This window comes from Pezoporus wallicus, unplaced genomic scaffold, assembly GCF_028554395.1.
Source record: "Pezoporus wallicus isolate ANWC-B61680 ecotype Strahan unplaced genomic scaffold, APGP_CSIRO_Pwel_v1 contig_2545, whole genome shotgun sequence".
Lineage (NCBI taxonomy): Eukaryota > Metazoa > Chordata > Aves > Psittaciformes > Psittacidae > Pezoporus > Pezoporus wallicus.
The window spans coordinates 470,519-490,630 of NW_026640157.1; the positions used below are offsets into that span (position 1 = coordinate 470,519).

Below are 20,112 nucleotides of genomic sequence, written 5' to 3' on the forward strand. Positions count from 1 at the left end.
AATTCTCCAGAGAACTGGATGACTCCATTAAAAGCAAGAACTAGCAGTACACTTTCAAATATTATGTTAACACATGAGAAGTTTGGATAACATGAGAACTTTCATCAGTCAAACATTGTTCAAATACTAATGGCTGAAGTCTTGGGATATACACAGCTAAAAATAAATCTGGCTCCATGACTACAAAGCCACATTTGACCAGACAAGTAATCTTTCACTAGGTATGAAAAGCAGTTGGAAGCAGGTTTACCATGTAGCGATTTCCCTGTTGTCATCCTCTGGTGGTGCCTTCAGGATGTCTGTGGCAACAGTATGACAAGGGTAGTCGGCAAAACAGAAGATGTCAGGGTTTATGAGGGAATGCTGAATGAAGGAGAGCTGGAATAAAAGACAGCAGAAATAGTTTAGATATTTAGAATTTAGGGTTCCTTCCACTTTATCAACTGCCACATTTCTGAAAATGATGCAAATCAATGAATCAGTAGAGGTGAGCCAAGATATATTATCAGTGTTTTACATAAGACTGAACCTCACACTTCCCCCAGAATTTCTGAAAACAACAGATACAGATGTTCTGAGAGGACTTGTCTGCACAAAGATGTAGCCCTTTTGTGTAGCCAGGTAAAAAAAAGCTCACAGCACAACTGTGCAGCAACAGTTCTACACTCAGCTGAATCATGCACCAGGATTCTGCTAAAACCAAAGGTGCTGCCACACATGTACAGCAAGTGACCATCTCCTCTCAAACAATGAAGACACTGCTCGATTAACAGACTGTATTTCAGTAACATACCTGAGGCCTACGCCTTAACAGGCCAAGTTCTCCAGTGTGGCTTGTCTCAAAATTCACATTACCAATCCACATTTACCTTTCAATAAAGCCAGGAACTTGGCAGGTGTTGTAATGATACAGCAGAAACGCTGGTAACGCTTACCTGGCCCTCTGCATGCTTCCAAGGTCTATATATGGCATTAACAGGAAAAACTTCCATGCCCAGCCCTCTCTGGATGCCAAACACCACAATATGGAGGCCCTTGCTGTCACGAATCTGAAATCCCAGATGGTCCAATTCATAGGTTACTACTTTGAAGTCTAGGCTAGGATTCTGCAACCAGAAAAACAAGTAGTCAGTCTGTCCTGGGTTCAGCAGTAGCAGTCATGTTTTTTCCTTTGTGTTAACTGGTGCAGTGCTGTGTTTTGACTTCTAGTTTGAGAACAGTGTTGGTGAAGCCGATGTTTTCGGTTGTTGCTAAGTGATGTTTAGCCTGACCAAGGACTCTGTGAGGCTCATGCTCTGCCAGGGAGGAGGGGAAGCTGTGAGGAAGCAGAGACGGGGCGCCTGACCCAGGCTAGCCGGGGAGGTATTCCATACCACAGCACGTCATGCCCGGGGTGGGGGGTAACTGGGAGTTACCCGGAAGGACACGGGCTTCCGGGTGGGACTCGTTTCTTGGCCGGTGGTATCGTATTCTCTTCTCTTGTTATTTTCCCTTATCATTGTTTTAGCTGATAGTAGCGGTGGTGATTTGTTGCTGGACTGTTCTTGTCTCAACCCGTAGGAGTTGCACTCTCTCGATCCTCCTCCCCGTTCCTCCGGGAGCGGGGAAGGGGAGAGAGCCCCGGTGCGGGGGGGGGGGGGAGACGGACGCGAACCTCGATTGTTGTCAGTTACCTGACTGGGCACCACTCACTGGGAGTGAGTGAACAAGTTACCTGACTGGGTTTAAACCACGACACAGTCTTAAACATTAGAGTCTTCAATACTGTCTTGTAAGAAACCCTCTTTATCTATAATTTACCCAGCTTAACACACACCTGACTTCTAGCTGAAAGAAAGGGCTTTGGTTTTAAAAAGAACAGGATTTAGATAGCTGTGAGAACTTCATGCAAGTTAATGTCTGAAACTAGCCTGTGAGACTGCACTTCCCCAGCACCACAGGCAGTAATGTCTATCCTTCCAAACATTTCATTAACAAGTCCTAACCCCCCCCCCAAAAAAAAAAAACAACACCACCCCCAAACACACAACCCCTTTCTTAGCATGCTAACTCATTCCTTTTGTAGGCTTCCATATGCCCTCCAATAAAAGGCAAAAGGGTCTGACCTGCTGGCAAGCAGAACTTGCTTTTCCTTTTGGATAATGTACACTGCAAGTAATTGCAAAGCACCTATTTGATTTTCAGCAATAGCGTGAAATCATAAGGATGGGGGAGCTTGGAGGGAACCATGGCCACTGTGGATCACAGACCACTCATTTCAGAGATACACGAGCACCAAAGAAAGCTAGTTCTATGTTCCAAGATTTAGGAAAATAAAGCAGGGACTCCTGCATAGATTAGAGATGACATACAAAAAAAAAAATAAAAATCACCCAATATAAGGTAGGCAAAGGAAATGGTACTCACATTTCACTGAGTTAATTGCAAAAAATGCTGCTTAGAAGTGGTGGAGAAAGTTTCCTATTACTGAAGCCTCATCACACACAAGAAACATTTAGTGTTTTGGAATGAGTAGCTACGAAAATATTTTGCCTTTTCATCATCAATTCCTACAGCGAGATGTTTTTCAAAACAAGGTGCCTGATGCACTAAACTTTCCACTGCCAGAAGTAAGTTCAAGCACACAAGCCCTCAGAGGACATATGCTGGAGTACATGGGAGCAATGTGGAATAAAATCTGAAGCTGCATCCAAGTTTGCCATTCAGACAGCTTTTTCTCCACAACTCCTCAAAATATTCTTGTTCATGAGGAAAGAACACTACTAGTCATTTAAGTACAGCAACACAATTATATAAGATTGAAAGCCATTCAGGCTGCTAGGAGCTTAAAGTGCTTTATGTTCACACCGAGACATGCCCTCCTTGCAGATATTCTGCATAAAGGCCAAGATGCTCACAAAACTTACCAGCTCTTTAAGAACATCAATTAAGACCTCCACATTCCAGGTATGGGCTTGTGCTCCATCACTTTTATCTTTCCCATCACTCCAAATCCCACTGCCAGGAGCCGAAATAGACTGCAAGTTAAATACACTCCATCAAATACTAGGTAAGAATAAAGCAGTCTCAAAAGCTCCTAGCTACATAATTCCCAGCACTATAAAGGCAAAAAGTTCAGACCAGTAATGTCACCAGTTGCACACAACCGAGAATCTTTCATTCAAGAATGTGTTCTAGACATTTTCAGCAGAACAGTTAGACTTGTAAGTGTTGAATAGTAAAAGCAAGTCTTGAACTACTAGAGAACAGCATTTTAACTCCTCATTATCTGCTGATTAAAATATATCTAAGCCCAACAGGTCACTCACTTGTAATGGAATACCATCCGTCAACCCCGAATGAGTTCGAGCCATCATCCCCAAAACCCTGGCAACCTGGGCAGCCGTGACTTCCCGAACACCAAACTGCATGATTATGTTGCGACATTCTTCCATGCTAAGATATAAAAAAAAACAAAAAAAAAACAAACAAATAAAAACACACAAAAACCCAGGGAGATCTTAATTCAAAAGCAGGTTTCACTATGGCACAACATAAGACAGACCAAAACAAGACCTGTAAGTATGGTTGGGAGAAACTAATCACAAACTTAAGTACAACCATTCACTCAGCCTCAGTCACATTAGTCAAATGATCCAATATAATAAAATTCCATGAGAAGCAAGAAGAGAAATTCAGTAGAAGCTCCATGCAGTTATTTAAATGAAACATGCTGTGCCATGTATTCAGTTCAAAGCTAGGTCGACTTAAGTGACAGCAAGAGATGTTTCACAGGCTATGCTCTGTCAAAGCAAAAGCACAGGGTAGGTTTAGCAGTTTGCTGTTAGAAACACTTCCATGCATTGACCTGTTACACAGCTTCAGAGAGTGAAGTTTTTGCTAGCTAAAAGTAAAACAAAGGCTTTGAGAATGCATGTTCAAACCAATGACATGCACTGTTCAAAAGATAAGCTGTGAAAGTATGGATGCCTTCCGGTCTGGTGCAAGGCCAGGTGTCTCTGAGCAGAGGTTGCTAACAAAAAAACTTTGAGGAGCCCCAAAAGCAAACAATGAGCAGATGCTGAAGTTTCAATTTTAGAACTGAAAGCCCTTTTTTGCAATGCATTTCACTTTGTGAACACTTCTTTAGGCCAACAAGATGCATACAGCATCAGTACAGATAACATATGCCTCCTAAAGCAGTGTTTAACAAAGGAAAATTTTCAACATCTTCCAACACATTTATATTGTGTTTCTTCATTTCCCTATTTGAGCAGAAACTTATGTGAAAAAACAGATTTTATCACCTCCCCAAAAGTAGTCACTAGTCTTTAAAATACATTTAGTTCTCTTAGCTTATGCTTCTTAAATGGATCTTCCTAAAAACCAAACAAACAAAAAAAAAACACCAAAACACACACCCCACAAAAAAAAAAAAAAAAATAATAATAAAAACACCAAACAACCAAACAAAAAAACAACCAAACAAACAAAAAAAAAAAAACCACCACACAACACATTAGGTTCATATTGAGGGCTAAGACTAAGGCCCCCATCAAAACCAGCCACAGGCTTGCAGGCTCCTGTTACCACTACCATTATTAGAGCACTCCTAAATCCTTAAAAACAGCATTCAGAAATTGAGCTGGATTTGTGCAGACAGTAGGTATACAGCAGGAAAGACATTCAATATATAATGAATAATGTAATACAGCCAAATTAACTCTTCGATAGAAAGCTTCGAAGTAGTCTAGCTTCTCATGCTTTTCTAGTAACTATTCCAACCTGCATATAAACAAATAGCCCATATAACACAATACTTATGCCATATGCAAAGCTCTTCAGTCCTACTGAGGCCACACCTGCAAACCCATGGGGTTCTGTACATGACAGCCCATTTTGCATGGCTCCAGCAAGTCCAAGTGACAGCTTCCCATCTAACATTTCAGATTAGGGGCACAGAGCAAGAATATGGAACACTATTGAAGACGTGGGTCATGTATTCCTACAAACATATGTGCAGATCCAGGGTGAGTTTAAGAGCTGTATTTTACCAAAATAAGCCTAAGCAGGGAAAGACACAGCTGTGAAGATACTCTAGCATTTCACTATCATAATTAGATCCTACAGCTACAAATGATCTCAGTCATACTGTCTACCACACTGATCAAACCCCAGTACAAACAGAAAGCTGCTGCTGGCCAACTCTTGAAGCAAGACTATTACATTCAGCTCTCCTGTAACCCGTTTCATATGAAAAGGGAGCTAAGAGGAGCCTGGCACAAAAAACAAAGTTCTTCCAAAGATCTAGTAAGATTTAGTTGGGATTTATTCTGCCTACCCACTTTGGTTTTACTTAAAACAAGAAAGGGCAATTGTCAAATTCTTATAAAACCTTCATGAAGAATTTGAATACCTTTACCTAGCCCTTCTCATGACAAAATGCTACACAATCTCAACAGACATGCTACACACATTAGAAGAAAGCAAAATATAAAACAGGAATTAAAACAAGAGACCTCACAATACTCAATGAGGTTCCAGTTATTTTAGTACTGCAAGTGTTCTTTACCCTTTGTCTCAAGAAACAAGAAGGAAAACCACCACCACACAAGATGCCTACAAACCTGGTACAAAAGCCATAGCCAACTTCTTGCATGAAATCTGCCAGAGAACTCTCCATTATGGTTTTGGCTATCCCTCCAGAATCGGCCAGGATCCTGTCCATTAGAATGTCCTGTTTTTCAGGGTATAGAAGTGGTGAAAGCACCACAGGACAACACTCCTGGGGAAAATCTGAAGGCAAGAAAAAAAAGTGTCAAAAAAAAAAACAGAACACTAGTTGCATGCAAGTGACTTTGAAATAATTTGACTGCTGTGCTAGTTTCCCCACTGATGCAGAAATCAAGAGGGCACTCACTCATGCAGCATCCCTCCATCCCACCTCCTCGTTCTCTACAGGCACTTGAATATTCATAGAATAGTTTGGGTTGGAAGGGACCTTAAAGCTCATCCAGTTCCAAACCCCTGCCACAGGCAGGGACACCTTCCACTAGACAAGGTTGCTCCAAGCCCCGTCCAACCTGGCCTTGAACATTGCCAGGGATGGGGCAGCCACAGCTACTCTGGACAACCTGTGCCAAGGCCTCACCACCCCCACAGGGAAGAATTTCTTCCTAATATCTGATCTAAATCTTCCCTCTGTTAGTTTAAAGTCATTCCCCATCCTGTCTCTATAGGCCCTTGTATTCCTAGAGAATAAGAACATAGAATAGACTGGGTTCCCACAGAGTCAACTGCAGCTGCCCAAAAGGGCTAATAGCAAGTTTAGAACTGGATTGTCAGTAACAGCAGTTATAAACAAAAACAAAAAACAAACTGAGCACAGAGCAAGAAACAACACAAGTAGGACAGTAAAAGCTTCTCCTCCAACTCAGGAAGTATTAGGAAACAAAGGACCTGCTATTGAGTCTAAGAAGTCTAGGCAATCTAAACCAGGCACTTGGCATGAAAAGAGAGAATGCTCCCTTCTTCCTCCCTGGGAAGCAAAGTCTAAGGGAGACACAGTAACAAGAGAACCAGATGTGTGGGTGGGAGTTCAGTCCACAGTGGAAAGCAGCAAAGACACCTCATGGGTGGGCTTTCCTGAAACAGCATTATCCTTAGTTAAGGTGAAGCATAATGTCTCCATACTCTTTGAAGACACTCAGATAAGAGTTCCGAATTTCCCAAAACAAAGTTGGGGGGAATTACAGAAGCTAATACACTAAATCTTCATTTAAGTATAACTTCTTAGTTAATACTTCAACAAAAAATAAATATTTTGCTCTTGTATAAGGGGTGCCTTGCTCTAGGTCTGGAGAGAGCCAGGGAGTGGGACCAGTTAAATCCAGTTAGTTTCTGAAGTCCCATTCCTTATTCTGATGGGTTTACAGCAAACACTGTTTCAGAAAGGAAGACACTACCCCTGCCATCACAAGGACCATGGTAGCTTCCAGGACATGAACCAGTTTTATTCAAAAGCACTTCCCTCCCTGTGCTAGTGTTTCCTCATAGATCTGCACCCAATATACACAACCCAGTGCTTAAAATATACTATACCTGTTTGAAATGTTTGTTCCTTATGCTGTAAGGAGCTCAAGTTTTTCAACTACCTTGCACTGAGTTGCTTTAAGTTAAATCTACAAATACCATCCCCCACAAGCATAGATTCAAATATCCCCTACTTAATACTGATTTATCACTCCTCAGAAAAACCAAACATGATACCACATTACTGCTCATTGAAATAAAATCCAGTACGTTATGCCAGGACAGTGGAATTTTTCTGTCAGTTGATAGAGTTCTGAAAACGTACAAGCTCCCCACCATCCGTAACATACTGCACTGGCAGTAAGTTACAAAAATCCATTTCAAAGTTTGCATTTAGTCAGGCTTCCTGACAACCACCACACTTACCTCTACGTAATGTTTTGAGGAAAGCGTCAATCTGTTCCTGTCCTACCCCAAAGGCTCCCTTCTGCCCAAAAAGGAGATGAGAGAGAAGAAGGTGCAGGACCTCTATTGCAATATCTTGGAAGCCACCTCCTTGACTTCCACTGACGTCCGCGTCAACGTAAGAGCGCAAAAGATCCGGGAGTTTCTGTTTGATAAACTGGGCAGCTTTTGAAGACAAAAGAGGCAAGAATCAAAACCTGAATTTCTTTTTAACATGAAGACTCTTTTTAGCTAGGTACTGTTCTCTTAATCCGAGTTTGTTTACTGCAAGCCACAACAGTTAAGAGTTAAACAGAAGTCTTAACCCATACCTCAGAACTCAAATATTACTGGACAGCTAAAAGAAAATACCACAGTACCTCAATATGATTCATTATCTAGCAAGTCATTCATGGAAGAAACCTTCAACTTCATATAAGACAAGGTGACTGTGCTATCTACTGCCCCTCTCAAAATGGTGTTAGACTCAAATGGCACTACTAATTGCAAGGCCTTGCATTACTCAGGTCACGCAGACACACATCTATCCTTCTCTCTAGACAGCTCAACGACTTAAAAAGAAAATGCGTCCCTGCTGCAGTACTTCAGAAACTTCACTTACCAAAACCTCGTAGATCTGAGCTGAAAGAGTTCAGTAAAGCAAGACCAAAAATCACCTACAAACAAGAATGAGTATCACAGTAAGGGGACATCATCCTTGCTAACAAGCTTAGTCAAAAAACATTAAAGTATTTTCAAAATAAGTGTTCACCTACCTCTTGAACCTTACTTAGTTTGATGACTTTACTCAATTGGGCAAATAAGTGGGGTGAAGGCTTTAGACTCTGAAATAGACAAGAAGAGTTAAATGGAAGCCGTTATGAAATTAGTGTCTATTGAAATGCAGCAGTCTATCCAGAGTTCATTTGTATATCTGTAATATTAGGAACTCTTCTGCTGTAGGTTACCACAAAGTTTATGTGGCTAAACATACATCTTTGGAACTACTTTTAGATACATCTAAACTAAAACCTTCTTCTGCATATCCCACTCTTCCACTATCAAACCATTATCATGGCTTTGATATTGAAAGAGAAGCACTGATGAATTATTTTGGTCCTTGCTACCACAAACAAGCCATAAACTACTAGCCTTAGATTAAGCTTTAAAATTAGTTTGCAGCCATTCCAAGTGATTAACTCGCTCTGTTTAACAAATCCAACTTGGGGACAATCTAAATTTTTTGAAGACTTAAGTGCAACCTATCTTAGCCATAAAAAAACAACCCAGGAAAAACCCAAGGTAAAACCAGCTGGTTTCCTACAGACAAATTCACTGCAGTTACTGAAACTGGGATCCCCTTCAAGAAACACAAACCTTCTGATAGTGCAATGGATTGTCAACGGCGTAGGACAGCGTCGAGATAAAGTTTGGTTTTGTAACCAGCAATAAACACTCCTGGATCAGAAACTGAGTCTGAAAAGAACAAGATAACTTGAAAACCCTCACATTGCTTCATAACAGGACAATAAAACATAGCTTCTACTGTCCACTGCATACAGTAAAATTAAACAAAGATAAGGTCTTCTTAACTGCACAAATTCTCATTAATGGTAAAGTTTTTTATTCCAGTTTTTTTCAGGTTTGGTTAGTTTTCCCTTTTAAGACTAAGTGATCAAACAACCTCTATCATATGTGCAATATTTCATTTTCTGCAAGCATCTTCCCACATAGCAAAAGACAATCTAAGAATATTTGATTCCCATTTATGAGCTAAAAAGCCTGGGGCAAAAAGGCTTAGAGGATGAACACACACCTGAGAGGACACCAGAAGTGTCAGTTAGGGGAATTGGACAAAGTTTTAAAAAACAAAGAAAGACTTTAAAAATAGAGCAATGCACATGCTGGAAAAAGCAATTGTACTGAAGTAAAATTGTATTGGTTTTCCAGATCAAGCAACTGTAAGAGTCAGATACCAACAATTTGTTGTCTTCTGACTAAGGACCAGCAAAACATGCTTGCAGTTCAAAGGCCACAGACCACAAAAAAAGTTAGCTTAAAGCTACTAAAAGATCACCTGCTACAAGCCCAAGAGTGTTGCATCCCAACTAGAAGGGAGTGCAGCAGGAGGGCCAGGAGACCTCCTTGGATGGATAAGGAGTTGCTAAGGAAAATTCAAAGGAAAAAAAAGAGGCTTATAAAAGGTGGAAGCAAAGACAGCCAGCCTGGGAAGAATACAGGGATGTTGTCCGGGAAGCTCAGGACCAGGTTAGGAAAGCTAAGGCCCAGTTAGAGTTAAATTTGGCTAGGGATATTAAGGATAACAGGAAGGGATTCTATAGGTACATTGCAAATAAAAGACAGACTAGGGACAATGTGGGCCTTCTCTGGAAGCTATCAGGAGAACTGACTACACAGGATTTGGAGAAGGCTGAGGTTCTCAATGACTTCTTTGCCTCGGTCTTCACAGACAAAGGCTCTGACCACACCACCCAAGTCTTGGAAGGCAGACACGGGGACTGTGAGAATGAAGACTTTAGGTCCACTGTAGGAGAGGATCTGGTTCAAGACCATCTTAAAAACCTGAACGTGCACAAGTCCATGGGACCTGATGAAATCCAACCACAGGACCTGAAGGAGCTGGCGAATGAAGCTGCTAAGCCACTATCCATCATATTTGAAAAATCATGGCAGCCAGGTGAAGTTCCCGATGACTGGAAAAAAAGGAAATATAACCCCCATTTTCAAGAAGGGGAAAATGGATGACCCAAGGAATTACAGACCAGTCAGTCTCACCTCTGTGCCTGGCAGAATCTGGGAGCACATTCTCCTGGAAGGTATGCTAAGGCATATGAAAAATAAGGTGCTTGGTGACAGCCAGCATGGCTTCACTACGGGGAAATCCTGCCTGACCAATTTGGTGGCCATCTATGATGGGGCTATGGAACTGATGGACAAGGGCAGAGCAGTTGATGTCTTCTACCTGCACTTGTGCAAAGCATTCGACACTGTCCCACACAACATCCTTCTCTCTAAATTGGAGAGACATCAATTTGATATGTGGACCACTCAGTGGATAAAGAACTGGCTGGATGGCTGCTCCCAAAGAGTTGCAGCCAATGGCTCAATGTCCAGCTGGAGACCAGTAATGAGTGGTGTCCCTCAGGGATCAGTGTCAGGACCAGTCTTGTTCAACATCTTTGTCCGTGACATGGACAGTGGGATTGAGGGCGCCCTTAGCAAGTTTGCTGATGACACCAAGCTGTGTGGTTCAGCTGATACGATGGAGGGAATGGATGCCATCCAGAGGGACCTTGACATGCTTCTGAGGTGGGCTGAGGCCAGCCTCATGAAGTTTAACCATGCCAAGTGCAAGGTCCTACACCTGGGTCAGAGCAATCCCAGGCACAGCTACAGGTTGGGCAGAGAAGAGATTCAGAGCAGCTCTGCAGAGAAGTACTTGGGGGTTTTGGTCAATGAGAAACTTAACATGAGCGGCAGCGTGCGCTCACTGCCCAGAAAGCCAACCTTATCCTGGGCTGCATCAAAAGGAGCGTGACCAGCAGGTTGAAGGAAGTGATCCTGCCCCTCTACTCTGCTCCTGTGAGACCTCAATTGGAGTATTGTGTACAGTTCTGGTGTCCTCAACATAAAAAGGACAAGGAACTGTTGGAACAAGTCCAGGGGAGGGCCACAAGGATCATCAGGGAACTACAGCACCTCCCATATGAAGAGAGGCTGAGAAAGTTGGGGCTGTTCAGCCTGGAGAAGAGAAGGCTGCATGGAGACATCATAGCAGCCTTCCAGTATCTGAAGGGGGCCTATAAGGATGCTGGGGATGGACTATTCATTAGGGACTGTAGTGATAGGACAAGGGGTAACAAGTTAAAACTTAAACAGGGGAAGTTTAGACTGGATATAAGGAAGAAATTCTTTACTGTAAGGGTGGTGAGGCACTGGAATGGGTTGCCCAGGGAAGTTGTGAATGCTCCATCCCTGGCAGTGTTCAAGGCCAGGTTGGACAGAGCCTTGGGTGACATGGTTTAGTGTGAGGTGACCCTGTCCATGGCAGGGGGGCTGTAACTAGATGATCTTAAGGTCCTTCCCAACCCTAACTATTCTATGATTTTACTACCTCTAACCTGCCTTCATGCTTAAATCTTATTGCAGATTTTTAACAAACAAACCTAATAAGCAGATACCTCAGTACAAACTGTACCTGATGAAAATCTTTGCCACTGCTTTTACCATCGCCACTGAAATCCACATGCGAGAATAGGCAGCGTAGTAAATGCCTGTCTGCCTCAGGACCGTGCCTATTCACAATCTGGAAAAGAAAAACCCAAACCATAACTTGGTAGTAAATAGTCATTACAGAGCAAGATCTGGGTCTAGTCCTGTGAACACATCAGTACTTCTAGTGGTTAAGTCATGTACAATTTTAACAAAGCTGCTAAGAATGTTCCTTTTTGCTCAGTAACCTTAGAAACCAAGTCATTAACCCTATTTGCAAATTAAAAGTATAAACCAAGAGATTAAAAAAAAGGATCTAGACATGAGTCATTGACACAGAAGCCATGCATTTCATGGGTAGTATTTTTAAAAAAATAAGTAAAAGGGGTTTTCAAGAAACCTAGAGAAGGATTTCAAGCTTCTCTGATAGCAAAGCAGCCCAGAACCCACACAGTGCCATGGCCTCACTTTTTACTACAGCTACAGTGCCTAAATGCAGGAGTACAGCCATGGAACAGCCTGCACCTCTGTGCTATGCCTGTGTAGCAGGAATTTATCCCAGAGCCAAGCCACCACACAGCATATCCACAGATCTTTGAGGCAGCTTCTGCATTGTCTCCTGATCATGACTGACTTGACTGCCGTTACTCCAGGGTCTTTTAAAACATAAGGGAATACTACACAAGAAGTGTTTCCTGCCATCTAAAGATAAAAAGCTCATCTCAAACTTGCTTATTAGCAAGCTTTAAAAAAATAAAATAAAATAAAATGCCAGAGGCTGAACACCTGCAGCTAAGACTTTTTACTAAGTCATTCAACCAAATTCTACACCTCAGTCAGAAAGGTATGATCTGCATATTTGTTAATTTGCAACACCTATCACTCATCACTACATCTTAACAGCATTACATCTTTGCTAGCATCCCCTGTCATTTGCCTCAAGTTTAACTCTTGACTACAGACCAGGTCAGCTTTGTCTGAAGTATCTTCAGGATGTTTCAGTGCTTATTAACTTCTTTAAATCTCATCTAACACAACAGCATTCCTTGTTTTTAATAAAACCCATACTGACAGAAATTTGATGTCACAATCACCAGCAGCTTGCCTCTTTTGTCTAAAGAGTACAGCTAACATCAAATCCAACCTTTATTGGCAAGTTTTTTGCCATTGCTCCCCCAGGACAGACACAACATGTGCCAGCACAAACCAGCAGCTCTGCATGTGCACTGACTGCCTCCACCAAGTCCACTACCTCACCCATATCCTTGTTTGCCAGTAGCTTCTTTGTGCAAAAAGATTCTGCGTGCTCCAGCTCTGCTGTTTCTGATTGTTCCCATCACAATTCCTCTACAGTTACCTGACGCTATGTTTCCCTTTCCCTCTCAGCCTGCTTATTCCAGTGCCTGCCAACTTATGTTCCGCTGGAAAGAAACATCCGAGTTGGATATAGCTCTGCTTCTTGACCAGAGGCTTGTGGTACATCAATCTAGAGTAAAGAGCCCACTCCAGTCATGCTCAGTGCTGCCTTTGAAAGCGGCCATCCCCCATGATTAGGTAGGAAGATGCTCAGAATGGTGCAAAAGCCAGTAAAACTGAATGGACAGCAAGGTCTACTGGTTAGCTCAGGCTTCAGAAAACAGACAATTTGTTGAGGCAATCCCAGTTAAATATGTAGATTTGATGTGGTAACAAGAGTGGCATGAAGCTGGAGTAATCTCTTAGGGAGCTACTTGGTGCTATGACCAAAATTAATTCATCATAGCAGATGGACAGAGACAAAAGCTGTACGTGCTAAAGCCATCAATGCAACTTTTCTGCATCAGAATTATGTTGCTTCCTTGCACAGAAATAACTTCAAAAGGATAATAATTAAAAAATTTATATATAAGGAAGAGGGAAAGAGAAGGCTTGAAGTGCAGTATAGCATCTTTCAACTCTAACTACATTCACATAAAAGCTTTTCCAGGGGACAGGAATGAGAATTGCTAGCTTTCCTGTAGAGAGAGATAAAAATCATAGAATCACAGAATGGCTTGGGTTGGAAGGGACCTTAAAGATCATCCAGTTCCAACCCCCTGCTCACAGATGGTGAGACACAACTTCTTAAGATCTCATCTCAGTCTCCCCTCTGTCAGGCTAAAGCCATTCCCCTTTATCCTGTCCCTACAGACCCTTGTCAAAAGCCCTCTCCAGATTTCCTATTCTTTAGGCACTGGAAGCTACTCTAAGGTATCCCTGGAGCCTTCTCATCTCCAGGCTGAGCAAGCCCACCTCTCTCAGCCTGTCTCCAGAACAGAGGTAGTCTTAAAGCATCACCTATGTTAAATGACTAATTAGAGCATGCTTAGGCAGAAATTAGTACCTCAAGCTTTGTCAGTGTTATGCTTGAGTGATACATTTAAATGCAATTGTGCTTAGATATAAGCTTTGTAAAACAATTACACCAAAAATTTATACCACTGTACTGTGAGACAGAGTTAAAGCATGCATACATAATCTCTTCATCCAAGAAAAAATTGTACTAGTAACCACAGAAGGAAAGTAGTACCAAGAAGTTAAAACAATAAAAAGGACAAGGTATCATGGAGATTTTAAGAGTTTAGTCTTGAAATCCTAGATCTGCCTTATAACCATACACAAAAGAGCCATTTCCACAGACCAGACTCCAGTCTCTCACCACAGTGAGCCTGATGTATGGCATGAAGGATAACAAACAATTGGTCCCCATTTTAGAGATCTATATTCCAAACGAATGGCAGATCAACCCTATCTTCTCCCAGATCAATGTTTATTATTCTTTACCTAAAAGTTTGTAACAGATCTGCAAGTCATGCCTCAGTGACACCTTGCTGGACAAATGGGCTGTTGAAACCAATAGTGATCTCAGCTGAACTCCCTGCAAGCGCTTAACTTGCAAAAGCATGGAAACCTCACAAAGGTTACAAGAAACATATTCCATCTCCATGGCTTACCTGATCATTTTAAGCAGTGAATACTACTGAAATTACCCCCTTGCCTCAAGATAAGTAATAAAAGCACTTTTAAAGTCAGCTGTTCCTAGAAATTCACTCCGAATAACCCCTCTGGCCTCTTAATCTGATGCAAATCACTGCAGGACTGCACTGGGGGGGGAATATTTAACTGGCCCAGCTGTCTGCTGGGAACTGAACTAAACCAGTTTCTAAAACAGACTCTGTAACATTCAATTCCTCCTAACCACTTCTCTGTGGATAATACTTTTCAGTCCATCCGGCTACTCAGAGCTATTTTTAAAAAGGTCAGCTAAACCAGAATTCTTGCCCAGATCTTAAGATATTTGGGTTTCAGTCTGCAGTTACCCTGCCTGCCTCCTGAAAACCCAGGGCCCAGACAGTCAGCTTGGCTTCACCACCAAGCCACACTTCATCCAGCGAGATGAAGAACAAAAACGTTGCATCTGACAAAGTGAAAGCATTCAGACATTCAGATGTAGGTATCCACGTACTCATGCTTTCAGTGCAACAACTGAACAGTAAATGCATTTTTTCCTCCCTCTCCCAATCAGTGTTCTATGGAACGTCCAAAAGTTGAAAGATTTAACCTGAAAGAGTTGGGAAGGCTTTGGATACCACCCTCCAAGAGCAGCAAACCCTAATATTCAACTACAAACTTAATACTAGTCTCAGCTGAGCTGCTGTATTCCATGACCTGAAAGATGAAACCAACTGGAATATCAGAGGCACAATCTGTGATTCTCAACACCACAAAAAACAGTGCACAGCAATACACATGAGATCACGGCAGAGCACAGTCCAAATGGGAAGAGAAACTCCATTTGACACTTCCAGAATTTCTTTTGTAGCACCATTAGTCTACTTACATGCTGTATTTCCTGCTGGCTGGCTCGGTAGTTTTTCTTGGTTAAATTGTCCACCAGGTAGCTGATTTGAGACAAGGCCAGTGAGAGCGAGTCAAGATTCATTGCTGGTTGGGGCAGAAGCAGGCAGCCGAGCCTGGCGCAAAATCACCATTATTCCCCTTTAGTCACCTCAGAGACAGGTTAATTCCCCCCCCCCCCCCCCCGCTTAGCATCTATCTGGTTCTGTGTTACTGTTTTCAGCTCTTCTTTCTCAGTTGTCTTCCTCTGTTCTGAAACATGGCACCTGAAAGACAGTATCACATTAGATTTAAGTTCTGAAGTGTCCTGGGACATGAAGCAATATCACATCTTTTTTTTTTGTTTTTTTGTTTCCAAGCTAACATGGTAAAACAAGTAAATTAAAGTTTAACAAAGGAACTGGTAATACAGACATGACTGATAGTTTCACTTACAGAAGTTGTTTGACATAACTACATCTACAAGGAAGTACTATAAAGTTTTCACAACACAAGCTTAGTTGTTTTCACAATACCTGACCACATTTACTGGTTTCTACATTTTGCCAGGCTTCAATAGCTAGTAAACAGCTCTCTAAGAACGACTACCTTTCCAATACTGGGAGAAAGAAGAAAATCATATGCAGAATGAATTAGATACCACACAGCAACAGGTCATAATCATTTAAAGCATCAATAACAAGTTTATTAAAAAAGTGCTTTTTAAGCATCTTTGCAATATTTTGCATTGACACCATCAAAATAGCATTGCACTCAACTGTACACACCAAAACAAATGATTGTGAATGAGTAACACACAGGGAACTGCAATAAACTAACCCTCACTTGGGGCTTATACTAAAACAGTTTTTTCCAGCTACAACAGCAGAACTTGCCAGATTAATAAATTTCTATGACAACAAAAAACTTGGCACTTGACATCTCGCCTGTGAAATTACAGATTGCCAATGCAATAAAATTGTATCCCAAAGCAAGTCCTGAATAATCAACAGTCTGAAGAGTCTCAAAGAAAGCTGTAAGCTGCTCTGAGAAGCAGCACTGTAATTTATCAGAGGTTGAAACAAGCTGGAGAGTCACTGTTTTGAAGCTCTACTTGATCAAAACACAAAAGGTCACTAGGCTTTGTGCCAAGAGTCTGAAGATCCATTTTAGGATTAAAATTATTGCTTTACTGTCTTGGCTATACAGTCCATGATTTCTGCCTCATCATTGAGATGGATCACAGAGGTGATGTGTTAACTTAGCACATGTGACACTTAGGTCACATGAATTCAAAGCAGCCCCTGCAGCACTGTGGCTTTTCCAAAAAAAAAAACAGTAGCAGCATGAAGGTGTGCTGAAGAGGCTGTGCTGCATAGAATTTAAGAACTCTTCCCCTTCACACAAAGGTTTTTACTCTCTCACACTTAGAACTAAAGCTTATTTAACATCTGCCCACATTTTAAAACATCAGGAGCAGCAAATCCTATCGCAGGCAGTGAAGACTATTCTGCTCTTTGGAAAGTTTATTAGCTTAAATAAAAACGTGGGTAAAGTAGTTATAAGGGTAGTCAAATCATCAACAGACTTGCAGGCTTTCATCATGCCACAGAAACCCTTGTGTACTCCTAGAAGCTATGCAAGATCCTGCTTGTGCAGGAAAACCTGCATCCCATGAAAAAGACATTCTCAAGGGGGGTTATTGAAAGCATTTTTCAATGACAAGGCAGTTGTGCTCTGAAAGAATTTTAAAGTGTGTTCAAAACTGCAGCAAGAATTACGGAAAACTTCCTATTCTTTTGTATACCTCTGACAAGCTGCAATTCATTACCTTTATACACAGATTTAAAAGCCTACTCACTGAAACAGCTTCGTAGGAAGGAGGAGAGGCGCAAAAGTTAACAAGATTTCTCAATAGCACAGTACCGGAATTTATTTTATTTTTAATAACTCCATTCCTCTTTGAAATAATCCAGAAAGCGTCACTGGGCTTGGCAAGTACATACTTTCCAAGATGTTCTTACTGGCAAGGTTTAACATACCAGACCAATCTAAAGCTTCTGAAAAACAGTTAAAAATGAAGCAGATGTGTTGCAGAATGGCTCTAAGAGCAAGGCCATGGAGTCTTAGAGGCCTGTGTGAGCAAGGCAAGGGGCAGGCCCCACAGGTAACTGGATACCCGATGTGGGAGGAGAATGTGGAGGAAGCTGTGTGGGTCTAACCAATACTGTTGTGCCTAGGAGGAGTGGCTAAATACCACTCCTATATAAGTGAACTGCGTCACAAATAAAATAGAAGCTTGCTTATCACCCATATTGGGTTGGCCTGTCTGCTTCTCCTCGCCGCTTACACAGATGGACCACTATGCCACAGTACTTGCACCTACCAAAGCCACCACAAGCAGCTAGAGCAAGAGGAATTCAGTCCCTGGGGGAGCACCAGATTTCAGCAGCCAGCCTGAAAAACTCAGGACAAAAACTCCAGCTTAGTCACTTCATTTATAAGGCAGCAACAGAAGTTTCAGAGTTCGCCTTTCAGGCCCTTAGGAAGAAACTCCACATTTCTCCAGGTATTGCTCCTCAGACTGATGCAAACAGCATAGCAATCACACCTAACCCACACAAGAGAAAAAACAACAACAAAAATACATGCTAAGGCACATGAAAAACAAGAAGGAGGTGATCCTGCCCCTCTATTCTGCTCTTGTGAGACCTCACTTGGAGTACTGGGCACAGTTCTGGTGTCCTCAACATAAAAAGGACATGGAACTGTTGGAACAAGTCCAGGGGAGGGCCATGAGGATCATCAGGGGACTCTCCCATATGAAGAGAAGCTGAGAAAGTTGGGGCCGTCCAGCCTGGAGAAGAGAAGGCTGTGTGGAGACCTTACAACAGCCTTCCAGTATCTGAAGGGGGCCTATAAGGATGCTGGGGAGGGACTCTTCATTAGGGCCTGTAGTGATAGGACAAGGGGTAAGGGGTTAAAACTTAAACAGGGGAAGTTTAGATTGGATGTAAGAAGGAAGTTCTTTACTGTGAGGGTGGTAAGGCACTGGAATGGGTTGCCCAGGAAGGTTATGAATGCTCCATCCCTGGCAGTGTTCAAGGCCGGGTTGGACAGAGCCTTGGGTGACATGGTTTGGTGGGAGGTATCCCTGCCCATGGCAGTGGGCCTGGAACTAGATGATCTTAAGGTCCTTTCTAACCATAACTATTCTATGATTCTAAGTGCACAGGTACCTCTCAGGTCATTCAATGTGAGGCTAAAATTCAATTACTACAGCACTGATTAAACAAGCTATGAATGCTATGCATATTTTTAGATGTGTATATTCTTAGTGAGAAAAAAAATCTCCCTCCACTGGCCTCAACAATTCATCAAGCAGCTTCCAGTCCATAGGGAAACCCACCATCTTCCCAGGTTCAGAAAAGGCAGCCCTTAGCCAGAGTTCAGGACAAAAATGCAGATTTGCTGACAAAATTAGCTACTTTCAACTACAGATCCTATGATACAGCCAAGGATTAAGCTAGGAAGCATGGGACTCAGAAGCCCTTACAATATTACCATTAAATATTGTTCAATACAGCTGATTTTTGAGACATAGAAAATATTTACCAAAATCTACACTGTTAAGCAGCCTCAAAGCTTTCTAAGGAAATCAACAGGCCATCTGCAAAAGACAGAATCATAGAACAGATAACGTTGGAAAAGGCCTTAAGATCATCAAGTTCCAACCCCCTGCCATGGGCAGGGACACCTCACACTAAACCATGCCACCCAGGGCTCTGTCCAACCCGGCCTTGAACACCATCAAGGATGGAGCATTCACAGCTTCCTTGGACAACCCATTCCAGTGCCTCACCACCCTTACAGTAAAGAACTTCTTCCTTATATCCAAGCTAAACTTCCCCTGTTTAAGTTTCAACCCGTTACCCCTTGTCCTATCACTACAGTCCCTAATGAAGAGTCCCTCTCCAGCATCCCTATAGGCACCCTTCAGATACTGGAAGGCTAAACCTGCCATCTATTTCAGTAGATTCTTTTCAACAGTTGGGTTATTAGAACATAAATATGATATATATTTTTAGGCAAGAATCCAAAATATCACGAAGTAGAATGGGCCAGTAATATATAATCAGCACTCAAATTTGACAAAAACACTCTAACCTGAAGCAGAGCGCTAGGAGTAACTAAGCCTTGCTGCTGAAGACAACAAATCTAAAGTCTTCCACAAATTCAGAAACAGCCTTACAAAGAAAGTAATTTCAAAATTACTTCAAGCTGAGCTTTAGATGCTCTGAGTATTTTGCAGAGGTAACTAACAACTCCCACTGGGTTTCAAAAGGCATGAATATTTTAGGCCACAGGTACTGCATGTCACCACAGGGCCTTCTCTTCTCCAGGCTGAACAGCCCCAACTTTCTCAGCCTATCTTCATATAGGAGGTGCTCCAGTCCCCTGATCATCCTTGTGGCCTCCTCTGGACTTGTTCCAACAGTTCCATGTCCTTTTCATGTTGGGGACACCAGAACTGCACACAATACTCCAACTGAGGTCTCATGATAGCAG

The 20,112-nt window shown here is 42.1% G+C and overlaps 1 protein-coding gene across 14 annotated transcripts in view; it reads right to left on the minus strand.

The window, feature by feature from the left end:
* LOC130603758 (CCR4-NOT transcription complex subunit 1-like) overlaps positions 1-20,112 on the minus strand; it is an 83,714-nt gene that overhangs the window by 59,396 nt on the left and 4,206 nt on the right. For 12 of the 14 annotated variants that reach the window (XM_057417768.1, XM_057417771.1, XM_057417763.1 and 9 more), the window contains exons 2-12: positions 15,548-15,830; positions 11,675-11,782; positions 8,833-8,931; positions 8,232-8,300; positions 8,078-8,132; positions 7,438-7,641; positions 5,607-5,775; positions 3,309-3,435; positions 2,907-3,017; positions 936-1,106; positions 251-378 (exon numbers count right to left, since the gene is read on the minus strand). In XM_057417768.1, coding sequence (XP_057273751.1) covers positions 251-378; positions 936-1,106; positions 2,907-3,017; positions 3,309-3,435; positions 5,607-5,775; positions 7,438-7,641; positions 8,078-8,132; positions 8,232-8,300; positions 8,833-8,931; positions 11,675-11,782; positions 15,548-15,649 — 1,343 coding nt within the window. In that variant the 5' untranslated portion in view covers positions 15,650-15,830. Of the gene's footprint in view, positions 1-250; positions 379-935; positions 1,107-2,105; positions 2,332-2,906; positions 3,018-3,308; positions 3,436-5,606; positions 5,776-7,437; positions 7,642-8,077; positions 8,133-8,231; positions 8,301-8,832; positions 8,932-11,674; positions 11,783-15,547; positions 15,831-20,112 lie in introns of those variants that run through there. The other 2 variants (XM_057417767.1, XM_057417769.1) reach the window with 2 other exon arrangements.